The 14876-nt window shown below is 48.1% G+C and overlaps 1 protein-coding gene across 2 annotated transcripts in view; it reads left to right on the forward strand.

The window, feature by feature from the left end:
• Nucleotides 1–14876, forward strand: part of CCDC13 (coiled-coil domain containing 13) — a 63707-nt gene that overhangs the window by 11493 nt on the left and 37338 nt on the right. For both annotated transcript variants that reach the window (XR_009214487.1, XM_032161931.2), the window contains exons 2-7: nucleotides 1887–2113; nucleotides 3009–3157; nucleotides 7527–7669; nucleotides 8219–8308; nucleotides 12878–12994; nucleotides 14219–14323. Coding sequence is in view for 1 of the 2 variants with exons in the window: in XM_032161931.2 (XP_032017822.1) it covers nucleotides 1893–2113; nucleotides 3009–3157; nucleotides 7527–7669; nucleotides 8219–8308; nucleotides 12878–12994; nucleotides 14219–14323 (825 nt within the window). In the remaining variant the exon portion in view is untranslated. The remainder of the gene's footprint in view (nucleotides 1–1886; nucleotides 2114–3008; nucleotides 3158–7526; nucleotides 7670–8218; nucleotides 8309–12877; nucleotides 12995–14218; nucleotides 14324–14876) is intronic.

Below are 14876 nucleotides of genomic sequence, written 5' to 3' on the forward strand. Positions count from 1 at the left end.
CTCTGCCTCCTGGGTTCAAGCAGTTCTCCTGCCTAAACCTCCTGAGTAGCGGGGATTACAGGCACATGCCACCATGCCTGGGTAATTTTGTATTTTTAGTAGAGATGGGGTTTCATCATGTTGGTCAGGCTAGTCTCGAATTCCTGACCTCAGGTTATCCACCCATCTCAGCCTCCCAAAGTGATAGGATTACAGGCATGAGCCACCACGCCCGGCTGAGATACCATTTTACATACTAACGAGAAAGTCTAAAATTTAGACTGACCAGCCTAAATGCTGACAAGGATGGAGCAACTGGGACTCCCATACATTACTGGTAAGAATGTAAAATGGTACAACCACTCTGGCAAACAGTTTAGCAGTTTCTTATGAAGTTAAACATAAATTTACCATATGAGGCAGAATTTTCACTTCTACGTATTTACCCAAGAGAAATAAAAACATACGTTCACACAATTACCTTCTTATACGTGAATGTTCATAACGTCTTTATTCATAATAGCCAAAACTGGAAACAGCTCAGATGTCCAATAACAGGTGAATGTATAATCAAATTCTTGTTTATTTAAACAATGTAATATTACTCAGTAATAAAAAGGAATGAGCTTATAATGCGTGCAATGACATGGATGAATCTCAAAAAGGTAGTGCTGAGCAAAAAAGCCAGACACAAAAGCCTAACTACTGTATGATTCTAGTTATATGAAATTCCAGAAAAGGCAAAACTGTAGTGAACAAAAGCAGACCAGAGTTTGCCTGGGAATGGGATTGGGATTGGCGGGAAATTGACTGCAAAAGGGCACAAAGGAGGATTCTGGGGTGATGAAAATGTTCTTTCATGATGGTGGAGGTGGTTTACACAAGTGAATATATTTGACAAAACTCATTTGTACACATAAAATTGGTGTTTTTCTTTTCTTTTGTTTTTGTTTTTGGAGATGGTCTCACTGTTACTCACAATGGAATATAGTGGCACAATCATGGCTCACTGCAGCCTCCACTTCCTGGGCTCAAGCGATCTTGCCACCTCAGCCTCCTAAGTAGCTGGGACTACAGGCGTGCACCACCACAGCCAATTTTTTGTAGAGATGGGGTTTTGCCTGTTACCCAGGCTAGTCTCAAACTCCTGGTCTCAAGCAGTCCACTCACCTTGGCCTCCCAAAGTGCTGTGATTACAGGCATGAGCCACAGCACCCAACCTGGTGGATTTTATTGTACATAAATTATTCTTTGATAGACTGACTAAACAGAAACCAGACAAAATTGATCTTCGGTGGTAGCAGTCAGAATAATGGTTACCTTGGGGGATGATTCACTGGAAGGGGCACAAAGTAGCATGCTCAGGGACTGGAAGTGCCCTGTACCTTGATCTGGGTGGTCACCACAGAGGTATATGTCTATGGACAGATTCACTGAGCCGTATGGTTAGGATTTATGTACTTTATTGCATGTGAATTATACCTGATTTTGAAAAGAAAAAGAAGAAATGATGGCCAAGCCCCGTTCCTAGAAATTGGGATTTAGTTGGTCTGGAAATGGTCCCAGGCATTGTTATTTAGGAGTTCCTAGGGGATTTTAATGTTCAACCAGAGTTGAGAGCCATTGATTTAAGGGACAGGCAAGAGTCAAGTGTTGAGTCTGAGTGATGGAGACTCTTCTGATGCCATGTGCAATCTGGTGGCATGTTCAGGAACTGGGGAGGATGCTCAGTTCAACTTTGGCTTTCTAGTGATCTGAGGTGAGGGTGGAGCTTCCAAGCTTCTGCGTGGACATACATGCAACGCGAAGCAGTAAACTCCAGGGTTGGGGCTGCAGACAGGGCGGACTGTGTGCTGAGTGCTCAGTGTGGAGTTTGCTTCAGCTCAGGCTTCTTTTCTGATGCCTAGGGCAGGATGGCAGCAGATGAAAGCTCACAGAACACTTTGCGGCTCCAGTTCAAGGCAATGCAGGAGATGCAGCACAAACGGTTACAGAAGCAGATGGAGAAAAAGAGGGAAAAAGAACTGAGCCTCAAAAGCAGAGCTGACGGCCAAGAGGAGCCCTTGGAGGTTTCAGATGGCCTCAGCCTTCTCCACGCAGGGGAGCCAAACTCGAAAAATAGCTTTGAGAAGAGGTAAATGCAAGTTTGAAATCTCTCAGGTGTGTGTGTGTGTGTGTGTGTGTGTGTGTGTGTGTACCACTGGAGCTATAGCAAAACTTGTAAAATGCAGCTAAAGTGATAGAAGGAAGCTTAGAGCCTTAATTATAGCTGCATTTAACAGGTTTTGATACAGCTTCTGTGGTCAATCCATTCTAAATGCTTTATAATACATATTATGATTTCTTCTTAACCCACAAATAATTTAGGAGTATAGGGTGTTTTTCTAGTTCCAAGCATATGATGAGTTGTGGGTTTTCTTGTTTTATTTCTATTTTTTATTATTGATTTCTAAAACAGTCACTTGCCATTAGTATAATGTTATTATTTAGAATTTGCTAAGATTCCCTTTATAGCCTATAATACTTTTTTTTAAGAGACAGAGTCTTATACTGTCACCCAGGCTGGAATGCAGGATGATAGCTCACTGCTGCCTCAAGCTCCTGGGTTCAAGCAATCCTCCCACCTCAGCTTCTGGAGTCACTGGGATTACAGGTGTACACCACCATGCCTGGCTAATTTTCTTTTCTTTTCTTTTGAGACAGGGTCTTTCTTTGTTGCCTAGGCTAGTCACAAACTCCTGCCTTGGCTTCCCAAAGTGCTGGGATTAGAGGCATGAGCCACCACACCCAGCCCTGTAATATATTTTTATGCATGTTCCATGGATGCTTAAAAGAAATATGAATTCTGAGTGGTTTTTTTTATGACTCCCTATTGAAGCCAGCTAATGAACAACATTAAAACCTTTCTTCTTTCATGTGTGTGTGTCTGCCTCTGCATGTCCGTCTGTCCACCTAGGCAGTGGAGGCCTGACCCCTGCCCACCAGGGCCTTTGCCTTGGAGGAGCATTAATTCTGCCTTTTCCTTGTAGGGTGCTTGAAGATGAGATTGAACACCTTCGAAATGAGCTCAGGGAAACAGTGGACGAGAACGGGCGATTGTATAAGCTGCTGAAGGAAAGGGACTTTGAAATCAAACACCTCAAAAAGAAAATAGAAGAGGACACATTTGCCTTCACAGGTAGCTCCACCATTGTTGTGACAGTCCTTGCCCTGCAGTCCAGGGACTTCAGATAGGGCAGACAGCAGGTTCCAGAGAGCAGGTTCCCAAGAGAGTGCCAAGGGTCAGTTGTGGTCAAGCTTGTCTAGAGAAGTCCTGGAAGTGAGGGAGAGGGTAGAGGAAAAGAGCAGCCCCAGGGAGGCCAGCCCACCAGAAAATGGGAGCACAGGGAGCAAGGAGGGATTTAAAAATGGGCCAGAAGGGCCAGCAGGCAAGCATCATAGACAATGTTGGTGACCCAGCTGGGACTCATGACAGGGGTTCGCCATCATGCTCACAGCATGTTCAGGGGCTGGCAGGATCCATTTCTCCTTGTTGCACTGGCTCACATGTTATTTTGCGAACATAAAAAAGCCCCAGCAGCCTGCAATGAGCTATGATTACCCCCCAGTGCACTGAACCCAGGGCAGCAGAGTGAGATCCTGTCTTGAAAAAAAAAAAGCCCCAGTAGAGCCAGGTATGAACTCTATAGCACCTGCTGTTGCTGCTCCAGAAAGGTAGATGAGTCACCTATTCTGGGAGGATATCATGGGACCCAACCACCAACAAGGTCTAGGCTGGGCCTTGGCCCTGTAAGTCTGGGCTAGACCTTATCTGTGTTGGTGGAGACCTCATGGTGGCCCCATGAGTCTGGTGAGGACCTTGGCTTTGCAGATCTGGGAATGACCTTTGATCGTGGTTGTGAGCTGGACATTGGCTCTGTGGTTATGAGTTTGACTTTCACCCTGCTGATGTAGTGAGGACTTTGGACTCGATTGTCCTCTGTTATGTATATACCCATTGAGCAATTCCCAGATGGCTAATAAATCAGAAAGTATTAGAGATGTCACCAATCACAGAGAGCAACAGGGCTGACTCAGCATCTACCAGACTATCTGTCCTTGCCTTTGAGAGTAAATGCGTTTGAGGATAGGTATGTTCATAGGACCAAAGCTCTGGTCAGTCAATGCTGAATTACAAAGCAAGGGGAATTTGGTATCCTAAAGACTCATGGTAGCCTAATGCACCTCCCTCCATTCTTTGACCTTTTCTGTCTGAAACAAAAAACACAAAGCCTGGCTAAGGAAGCCTACACTCAGCCTGGCTACAGATTCAGCTGTGGAAGGGGCTGCTTGCACTTTTATAAGGCTGTAGAGAAGCTGATGGGCTCCAGGGGGAGCAGGAGATACATCTCCACCCAGCCCACCTGGGAAGCAGATCTGGGGTTACTCCCTCTTCCTCAGCCCCTCTCATTGTTAACTGTCTCTTGCAAGCTTTGCCAAAGCCCAGACTTGGTCGTGGCCTCATCTGACTGCCAGCCCTAAGTGTCCCTGAAAACCACTTAAGTCCAGTCTTCACTCTGAAGTCACCATTTCTGATTTCCATTCTCACGTTTTGGAGAGAAAAATCTGACAAGCCATTTATGTTTTTAATTTTTTATTTATTTATTTTTTTTGAGACGGAGTCTTGCTCTGTTGCCCAGACTGGAGTGCAGTGGCACGATCTTGGCTCACCACAACCTCCGCCTCCTGGGTTCAAGTGATTCTCCTGCCTCAGCCTCCTGAGTAGCTGAGATTACAGGTGTGCGCCACCACACCCAGCTAATTTTTGTATTTTTAGTAGAGACAGGGTTTCACCATGTTGGCCAGGCTGGTCTCGAACTGCTGACCTTGTGATCTGCCCACCTCGGCCTCCTAAAGTCCTGGGATTACAGGCGTGAGCCACCGCGACTGGCCTTCATTTATGTTTTTAAACTGTGCTGCGAGTGACAGGCTACTGAGAGTTGATAGATTGGTTTCTTTGGGCTGGATTTTTAGTGATTCTTTTGGGGTTTGTTTGTTTACTATATTTTTTATACAGTTTTTTAGTGATCTAGTGATTATGGAATACATATTACCTTTTCATAGTCTACACAGAACTAATATTTTACCACTTCAAATGGAATGTAGAAACTTTACCACCATCCAGGTTCCTTTACCTCTCCCTTTCTATTGCAGTTTTTATATGTATTACATCTATATATATTGAAAATCCCATCAGTCAATGTTATACTTTTTGCTTTCAACTATTATACATATTTTAAAGAACCCAAAGGGAGAGCTATTCTATTTAGCCAGATAGTTAGCATTTCTGTGTTTGCCCATCGACTGCCACCCCCATTTATCAAGGGGTTGCAGCTTCAACAGTAGAGCTTGCCTGGAGACAGGGTTGGGAAAGAATAGGAAAAAAAAAATACCCAGAGGATTTTTTCCACTCTGTCCGTGCCCCACTTCCTGCTCTTTGGACTAGAAAGACCTTCTCTTGGATCTCGTTCTGATGGCCAGTTCCAGAATTTGTGCTGATTTGAGTCCTGGGAAGAAACGTACCACCGGACCATTTGTACTTCTAGGTCTGGTTTCCTTCCCCAATATGCTTGCTGCCATTTACATCCAGAAACCTCAGGTAGCTGCTTCACATATCCTATCCAGGGCTTTTGGTTGTATTCAGCGAAAGAGACAGGGTAGAGTGTGCTTACTCCATCTTAACCAGAACCAGACCTCTGCTGAAATTGCATTTCTTTAACTGCTAGAGTTTATGATTTTCACAGTGATCCTTTATTATCACCACCCCCGACACCCTCCTGACACACAACCTATTAAAGGAGCCAGGGAGCAAAGTGTGCCCTCTTGGTGCTGAATGGGGCCTATCTCCCTCTAGATACTCCAGGGCTCCGGGTCTGTTCTGAGCCTTTTCTCTTGTGTGTCCTTGTCTTCTTCAGCAGACATGAGATTCCAAGGGCAGCTACTCCTAGTTGCCCCACTCACTGCCTCGCCCAGGCTGGCAGGAGCAAGCCTGGGCTGAGGTGATTTGAAAGCCATCAAGTGTCTGTTTGCTTTCCACCATTTGTCACCCTTCATCTTGTTCTAAGGCATATGATGGCCATGTTAAAAAGTAGGACTAAAAAATAGGACTGCCAGTTACTCCCTGCTACAGTGTCAGAAGTGTTCAGGAAACTTGCAGACCATCTGACCACCTCTGCCATTGCACAGATGGGGGAGCTGTACTCCAGAGGGCAAGGGACTGTCAGGGCTACCCACCTAGTTAGTGACCATGCTGGACTAGCTCCTGCTGCCTGCCTTCCACACAGCTCCCATACCATGCAACTTCCCCATTCACACCCTCCAGCCACCTTCCACAGCCTCCTTCCCTCGCCCACTGCAAGTACCTTCCGGCTACTCTGGAGTCCTTGATGATCCTCAGATATTCTAAGCACATTCCACCTCCAGACCTCTGTACTTGCCATTTCCTCTGCTTAGAATGTTCTTCCTAGGTGAGAGCACTCTTCATGGTTTGAGCCCTCAGTTCATTCACTCAGGTCTCTCTTCACACATCACCTCCTCAGAGAGCCTTTCCTGGCCACTCCATCTAAAATAGCATCACCTCCCTCGTTCTTACCCCCTTGCCCAGCTCCAGTGTATTTCCTAGCACTTATTCCTCCTACGTATTAGAATACATATTTATTTCTTTGATGTTTTAAATTATCTGTCTTCCCTACTTGAATGTAAACTCCATAAGTCTTTTTTATCCAATATTAGGTATTGAATCCCTAATACCAGGAGGACCCATCACTTGGTAGAAAATAAATGTTTGCTAAATGAATGTATGCCTTTCTATTGGGTAGGTGTTACCACCAAATTCTAAGAAACAACCACATAATCTCAGCAGCAGTAAGCATTTATTTCACTTAAACATCTGGGGGTTGGTTGGGGATTGGCCGATCTAGGCCAGGCTTGGCTAGGTTGGTTCCACTTTGTTCAACGTGTCTCTCTTCTGTTCTTGAGACCAGCCAGCCAGGTATGTTCTTCCTGTGGAGAGGGCATAAGCAAACACAGCGAGTTTAACTGCACGAGTGCTTTTCAAGCCTCTACCTTATCTGCACCTTATCTGTTAACATGCTATTGGCCAAAGCAAGCCAAATGGTTGAGCCCAGAGTCACAGAAGGCCCAAGGGGACTACATCCTGCTCAATAGAGGGCACAGCAAAATTACAGGGATATGGATGTGATCCTATCACTGAGGATGTCATGAAGCATCGGAGTGATAAACCTGAGTCTCACAGAATTAAAACTCTGCTTTCTGTTTTTATCATTTTCCTAGAACATACTGAACCTCTGAGTGGCTGCATTTCCACTCATTGGAGTTGGGTCCCAGGGCTGCTAGGTATATGGTGACCCTCCTAAGCTAGTGCCCCTTTACGAGCATTCATGCCAAGCAGCTTTAGCTTTTAAGGCCCTGGTGCTGTTGGTGGTGGGGCATGAGTTTGATGTGTATGCCTGTGTTTTTAATTGACCTCACCATTCCATTCATTTTAGGGACAGCCGGTGTAGCCGGAGACGTGGTCGCCACCAAAATTGTGGAGCTATCAAAAAAGAACCGGCTGTTGATGGCAGAATCAGAGGGTGCAAAAACCAGGGTGAAGCAGCTGACCAATCGCATCCAGGAGCTGGAGCGGGAAGTGAGGGGCCTTGGTCATTCTCCCTCTGGAGGGGACTCCCAGCATGGGCAAGAGGGAACCTCCCTAGCTTCTCCATATGTAGCTGGGAGAGCTGAAGTTGGAAGGTTAAGAGGCTTTCTCAAGTCACGCAGTATATGGTGGTGCTGCATTTTAAATCCAATTCTGTTGCCCTCCAACAGGCTTCTTGGTGTCTCTGGCCTCATCTGTTCATCTGTAACCTGAAATTCGTCATTCTTTTATGCCCCGCCTCCTAGGCTATTGTTGGGACTTCAGGAGACAGATTATGAGTGTAGCATTATTATTTATTAAGCTGTTAGTGAACCCTTGGGCTACTTTTATAGTGCAATTAGGGAATGGGTCAGACAATCAATTAAACCCTCTCCATTCCAGAGCGGTTTCTAAAGGAGAATGCTGCCATTAATGATCCTAAAGTGAGCTAAAAGGACACACCACCAAGATAGGTAACCACACACACAATGGCACCAGAGTGCTTTCCTTGGGCTGCACAATCGCTGAGCAGAGTATTAAGCACAAGGTTTGTTTTTTCAGCTGCAGACAGCCCTGACCAGGCTGTCAGGCAAGGGGGCCACCGACGCAGGAGCCAAGCCACCGAGGGCCCAGATGGGAGACAAAGCATTGGTATGAATTCTCTTCTGTGCTGGGGAGTCTGCGAGGCAGCCATGGGCCTGGGCCTCCCCTCCTCCACGGGTGTGTAGGTACCTCTACCCGGGGTCCACCCCCAACCCCCAACCCCACTGCCGAGCCAGGTGCCCATTGTCTACCATTGCTGCATCCTCAGAGCAGACGTCAGAGAACAGTACCGAGTGTATGGCCTGAGGCCAAGAATGTCGTGTTGGAAGCCATGGAGGGTGTAGCTCCAACTCTGTCTCCAGAAAGGAAGGCTGGGAGGAGCCTGAGAACCCTGGAACACTAGAGCCTCAGGATCAAGAGGGAAGGCCTGGTCCAACTGACCTCCCACTGTCAGCCCAGCCATCTCCTGTACAGTATCCTCATTGAGGACACATCCAGCCTCCACCTTACTCCAGGGACAGGGAGCTCACTACTGCCCAGTGGAATCCTGTTCTTTATGGGGCAGTTCATATTATGAACATTTTCCCTTTCGTGGAGCTCCAAATCTACAGAGTAAAAGTGGTTATTGGAAATGTGGACTTGTTCCCCAGAGCCCATTTTACTAAACCAGTGACAGTTCATGAAACTCAAGAGGTGAGAATTGTAGCTCCATGAAAGGAAGTCTGACCTAGTGGGTTGGTTTATCCCCAGATCAGACAGTAAATAGTATCGGAGTCTAAAGAACATTCCAGGAGGCTTCACCAAGGGTTTTCTTGGGAAGCCAGGCCAGTTGGTGAGAGAGGCAGCCAAGCCCCAGGACTCCCAATTCAGTGCTTGTTTTCTAGCCCCATCTTCCCTGCTGCCTACACCTTGGGATCAGACGGCCCTGTGCCTTCCTTGAGGATAACTCAGTCCTCGCTGTGCAGTGATGGGCCCCTCAGGTTCTGGGGTGGATGGGCCCCTCAGGTTCTGAGGTGAATGTGTCTCCTCAAGAGTAGTCTTGTGTAAACCTGTCTCATTGCTGGGGAAGTAGAAGAGGGGCTCTGCCCTCTACAGGGGCTGGACTGAGTATTCTTTAGGGCATTTCCTGGCTTCAGGGGACACTGCTAAGCTGCCCCTGGTTTATTCCACTCATTGAGCACCTCCACATTCCCAACTAGTGCTGCCCTGGATAGGAAACTGCTTGTTCAGCCTGATGGGATTTTCTAAGCCCTGTGACACAGAGAATCAAAAATAGAGCCTTGACTGGGTGAGGTGGCTCACGCCCGTAATCCCAGCACTTTGGGAGGCTGAGGCTGGCGGATCACTTGAGACCAGGAGTTCGAGACCAGCCTGGCCAACATGGTGAAACACCATCTCTAGTAAAAATACAAAAATTAACCAGGCATGGTGGCGAACGCCTGTAATCCCAGCTACTCGGGAGGCTGAGGCATGAGAATTGCGTGAACCTGGGAGGCAGAAGTTGCAGTGAGCTGAGATCACGCCACTGCACTCCAGCCTGGGCGACAGAGTGAGACTCTGTCTCAAAACAAACAAACAAACAAACAACAACAACAACCACCAAAAAAAAAACAGAGGCTCTGTCTATGGAGAATCCCAGAGGAGGAATGAGGAGTTATTCGAAGGCAGGATGTGGACAGGGCCTTCAGAGATGGCCCCAGTGCTCTAAGCTCACAGGGGAGTCCACCATCCATTAAGGTTGCAGCTGGAAGATGGGACGGAGGAGGGCGTCCCTGAGCTGGCCTTACTGGAGAAGGGAGATGGAGAAGGTGAACTGAGTGTCAGCTGGATAACATTTAACTACAGCCCAGAGCTCACACCAGAGAAAAGGGGAATGTAAGCCAAAAAAGCTGGGGTGAAGTCACCCATAGAGGGAGCCCTTGAATGGCAGCTGGAGCAGGAGTTTTGACTTTATTCTGTGGCCACAGGGAGCCTGGGAGGTTCCAGGTTCCGAGAGAAGAGTGTGCGATGGGCTGCAGGTCTCAATTCATCAGCACCACGTGTTCTCCCTGGCATCTCCTGATCAGAGCGAGAGCAAAAGCAATGTTCCCCCTCATAGGCTGCTCAGGGCGGCCCAAGCCCGAGCCACACTCCAGAGGCCTGCAGGCTCAATCCGTATTCCAAACCTAGGCCTCCAAAGCACATTCCTGAGTGGAGCTGAACACCCTTCCCTCTGCTTGGGGCTTCAGAAGGCTGTGATGTGAGCGGCATTGGCATTATCTGCTCCCCATGGACTGTGTTTTAGTTATTTTCTCAAAGAAAACAGCCTCGGGTAGGGGAGGGAGTGTACCCATACCCAGGTCCCCCACAAAGCCTGTGGAATTTCACACTGGGCAGAAAGAACTCTGAAATGGCTTAGAGGTAGGATTAGCTCAGCTGCCTAAGCCAGGAGGACGAGGCCTGATCCAGCCCTCTCTAGAACACCATCTGGCCCTCAGCCCACTTACCAGCTGCCCACTCAAGCCAGGCTAGGCCTGCCAGCATTGCCCTCCATCAGGACCTGCCCCAGACAGCACCCTTGACATGCATTGTCCTAGCAACCCTCACAGGTTCCCTGGAGATTGGCATGACATATCCCCATTTTACAGATGAGAAAATGAGGCTTGGACAGGGCATCACTGCCCAGGTTCTACAGCCAGATCCAATCTGTATGCTTTTTCCATGCTCTGAGCAGATCAAAGAGATGCTGCAGGGTCACTGCAGCCATGTGGAAGCACATGTACTCCCACAGCTCTCAGCACCCCCACTGTCAGGGCCACTGAGGCTCATGGCACTGGAGATCTAAGAGGCAGGGCAGGGCGTGGCAGGGGGTGGAGGGGTGTTGCTTCCCAACCCAGGGCAGATTCAAAGCCACACATTTAACAGGAGAAGAGGCAGGCACCCAACAGAGTATGCAGGGATGGCAGGCGGCCAGACAGGAGGAAGAACACAGAACAAAATATACTTTAAAAAAAAGGATGGCCGGGCACAGTGGCTCACACCTGTAATCCCAGCACTTTGGGAGGCCAAGGCAGGTGGATCACCTGAGATCTGGAGTTCGAGACCAGCCTGGCCAACATGGTGAAACCCCATCTCTACTAAAAAATGCACAAAAATTAGCCAGGCATGGTGGCAGGCACCTGTAATCCCAGCTACTCGAGAGGCTGAGGCAGGAGAATCGCTTCAACCCGGGGGTGCGGAGGTTGCAGTGAGCTGAGATTATGTTTCATGTAAGTTCTGAGTTGGCACATTCTGTTCATGTGGCTGTTCTCTTTAGCCTGATGGTGGTGCTCTGAGGAAGCGGAACAGGAAAGTATTTGTACACCCATTCCATAGATGGGGACACTGGATCAGGCCAGAGTTTCTGGACCAGGTGTTCATGTCTAGTTTCTTTGGCCAGTGGTTTTCAGCTGGGCTGCCCAGAGCCTCTGGGGTCCATGAACTTCCCGGACCCAGTATACTTGGATCTGCCTTTCACACTAGCATTCACAGGAGATTTTGTTTGTGCCTGCTAGAGAAAGGTCAGAAAGCCACTGTAGTACCAGCCTTGCTTCCTGAAGTTCAGCTGCTCTGCCCTGTTGGGGCAGCAGCAGAGGGCCTCAGCATCATTGCCTGATAGGATGCTCAGCCTGACAACCAACGTTCCTGTGGCCACAATGCCCAGCATTAGCAGCAGCTTAAATTGGAAGAGTTGGCCAGGGCAGGGGAAGGATGAGTGTTCTTTCTAATCTCACCGGTGTCACCCCAACCAGCTGTATGCCTGAAGGCAAATTACCTCCCCTCTCTGGGTCTTATTTTCATCATTATGGAAGGGGTTTGAATGGGCTGACCTTGAAGGTCCCTTTGTCAAATATCTATGAGTCACAGGAGTGTCTATTGAAGACGGAGAAGTAGTCAGCCCATTTAAGAAAAATTTCCATCCAGATAGTTTAAATAAAACATTGGGTTAAAAAAAAAAGACATTGCTAAGAGTTTCAGCAGGCAGTTTTCATGGTTGCTGTAGTTCTTCAAGCCACAGAAATGAGCATTTGGAAATTAAAATGCGTCCTTATTTCTATTCAGTGGTCAGTGCTAGGAAAGAGGGCCCAAGGCTCCTCAGCTGTCAAAAGACCAAGGCCCAAGCTGACGATTCTGGGAGAGGCAGATCCTGAATTAGGATGCCATGGCTCTCCTGCCACGCTGGGCTTGCCTTCTGGGAATAACATGGTATCCTCTTTATTCTGAGTGAAGATGGATTAGCTGTGATGCCAGTCTCTGAGCACAGCAGAAGGTCCACACCCAGGAAATGTCTGGGAGGCGTGGAGCCTGCTGCTTCCTCCAGATGCTTCACCTCTAGGGTAAGGCATACACCCACATGTGTGTGCAACACTCTGCAAAAAGCTCAGTCCCAAAGTTAAGCTGCCAGGATTCAAATCCAGGTTCCACCTTTATTAACCAGGTAGCCCAAGTAGAGGACTTACCTTCCACCACCCTCCATTTTGCATCTATAAGGGGCTTACAAGAGAACCTACCTCACAGGGGTTTATGAGGATTAAATGAGTTATTCCATGTCAAACACTTAGCACAGTGCCTGGTACAGACTTGGATAAATGGGGGCTATGATTACTATTCCCGTGTAGGCAATAAATGACTACTTTCTCTCCTGTCCTTCCCAACCAGCTGGAGACCCCAGAGGTGAAGGCCCTGCAGGACAGGCTGGCGGCCACCAACTTGAAGATGAGTGACCTCCGCAACCAGATCCAGTCTGTGAAGCAGGAGCTGCGGATGGCACAGAAGGTCTTTCAGAGCCAGGGCTTGGGGCTTCTTGTGTGGCTGGGGCTGGACTTGGGAAGAGCACAGCTGGCACAGTGGATTCCATTCTGGAGCTGGGAGTGCTCAGTCCCTTGAGCACACTACTTGCTCTGGGTCAGGCTCCAGTTCCAGTCCTTCCTCCCATCAGCCCTTGGTCCATACCCATTTGGTGGGCAGAGTCGCTGGCTACCTGAGCCTGCCACCCTCACCCCCGCAGCATACATGCCCTTGTGGTGTGTGCCCAGCTCTAGACTGAGGAGACAGTGCTGTCCACCCAGGGAGAGTCTATTAAGCCCTCCCTGCACTACTTGTGCCCCAGTAGATCCTGGGTCTCCCCTTAATGTCACCCTTAACCTGAAAGCCTGCCAACACCTGCCTTCTGCTCTGCTATCTGTAACAGAAAATGAACAGGTTACTTGTGTATTAAAGAACCCTTTCAAAGGAAAATGCTCAGACTTGGGACGCAGGCCCGGCTGGTTCGTTATTTATTTTTATTTACATAGCGAATTCTCTGGCATTTGTCTTCCCTGCTGGAACCACTCAGACTGGCCAAGATTTCCAAAACAGTGTTCTATTGTGGAAACATGCGCCAGAGACTTGGTACACTGGATCGGGTTTCTGTGACAGGCTTCAGAGGGGCCCAGGTCACAGGCTGGAGCGTATTGTTTCTGCCTCAAAGCCTTGAGGTTGGGCCTGAGTGCTGCACTTCAACAACCGCAAAGCTGGGCCCTTATTGGACCGCAGCTCCCCAACTGACATTCAGTAGCCCACCTTTTGCTGCACTCAGAGGTCCACTTGTCCGTGGCTTTTCACAAGCGCCAGGGTCCTGTGGTGATGTACTTCCTATAGCCAGAATTAGCTCAGCACTAGGTGACAGGTGAGTGGGTTAAGGAAGCAGGAGTTGGTCAGCTTTGTGGTTCAGTCATCCCAGAATATGTCAAGAGCAAGAGGCCCTATCTGGGCATTGCTGGCAGTTTCTTGGCTGCTCTAAGCATTGCCAAGAAATGCCAGGGATGATGGGTTTACTACTTTCCCAGGGAGAGCTGCCCTTGGGACATGGAAAACTGACCTTTGAGGGCTATGCTCTGAGATGGGAAGAAGATTGTGTAGGTGAAGGCTGCTTCTGAATATGCTTCTAAATATGCAGCAGCATCAGGGTCTGGTGGAGCCCTCTCTTTTGGCCACACTAAAGGCCCTGCCTTATTTCAGGTTTTGGCCAGCGAGGTTGGGGAAGACGTCAATGTCCAGCAGCTCCTATCCTCTCCAGGGACCTGGAGGGGTCGGGCTCAACAAATTCTTGTTTTGCAGAGCAAGGTGAGTGAGTCATCAGACTTCTCCTGGCCTGAACAAAGGATTTAAAACGCCCCAGAAAGACCTGCCCTGACCCCCTTAAAGACCTAAGCACACAGTACCCAAAAAAGGCCTTTAGGTCTCATAGTGCACTCGTGCAGGGCTGTTGTTTCACCTTCTCGCCAACCAGCCTGATTTTAATTTGTTATTTAATGAACAAGCTCTTATATAACACTTACCACATGCCAGGCACTGGAGCTTAACAAATGCCAACGCTTTTGGTTTGATTTATTTTACTCCAGGCATCTTTTTTTTTTCCTAGTTTATGTAAATTTGCGTGACTGTTGTAATTGTAAGCTTTTTCCAGTTTTGTCCAGATGCTTGTAGTCTTTTGAAAGTTTTAATTACCCAATAAAAACTTAGCCTTGTCTCCCTCTTTATTGTCTGAATATTTTGGAGCATACCAAAAGCAGCTAATAGCAAGAGCTCTGGAGCCACACTGCTCAGATTCAAATCCCAGCTCTCCACTCACCAGCTGTGTGACCTTAAGCAAGTTCCTTTAGCTCTGTGCCTCAGT

The sequence above is a fragment of the Hylobates moloch genome, unplaced genomic scaffold, assembly GCF_009828535.3.
Source record: "Hylobates moloch isolate HMO894 unplaced genomic scaffold, HMol_V3 SCAFFOLD_8, whole genome shotgun sequence".
Classification (NCBI taxonomy): Eukaryota; Metazoa; Chordata; class Mammalia; order Primates; family Hylobatidae; genus Hylobates; species Hylobates moloch.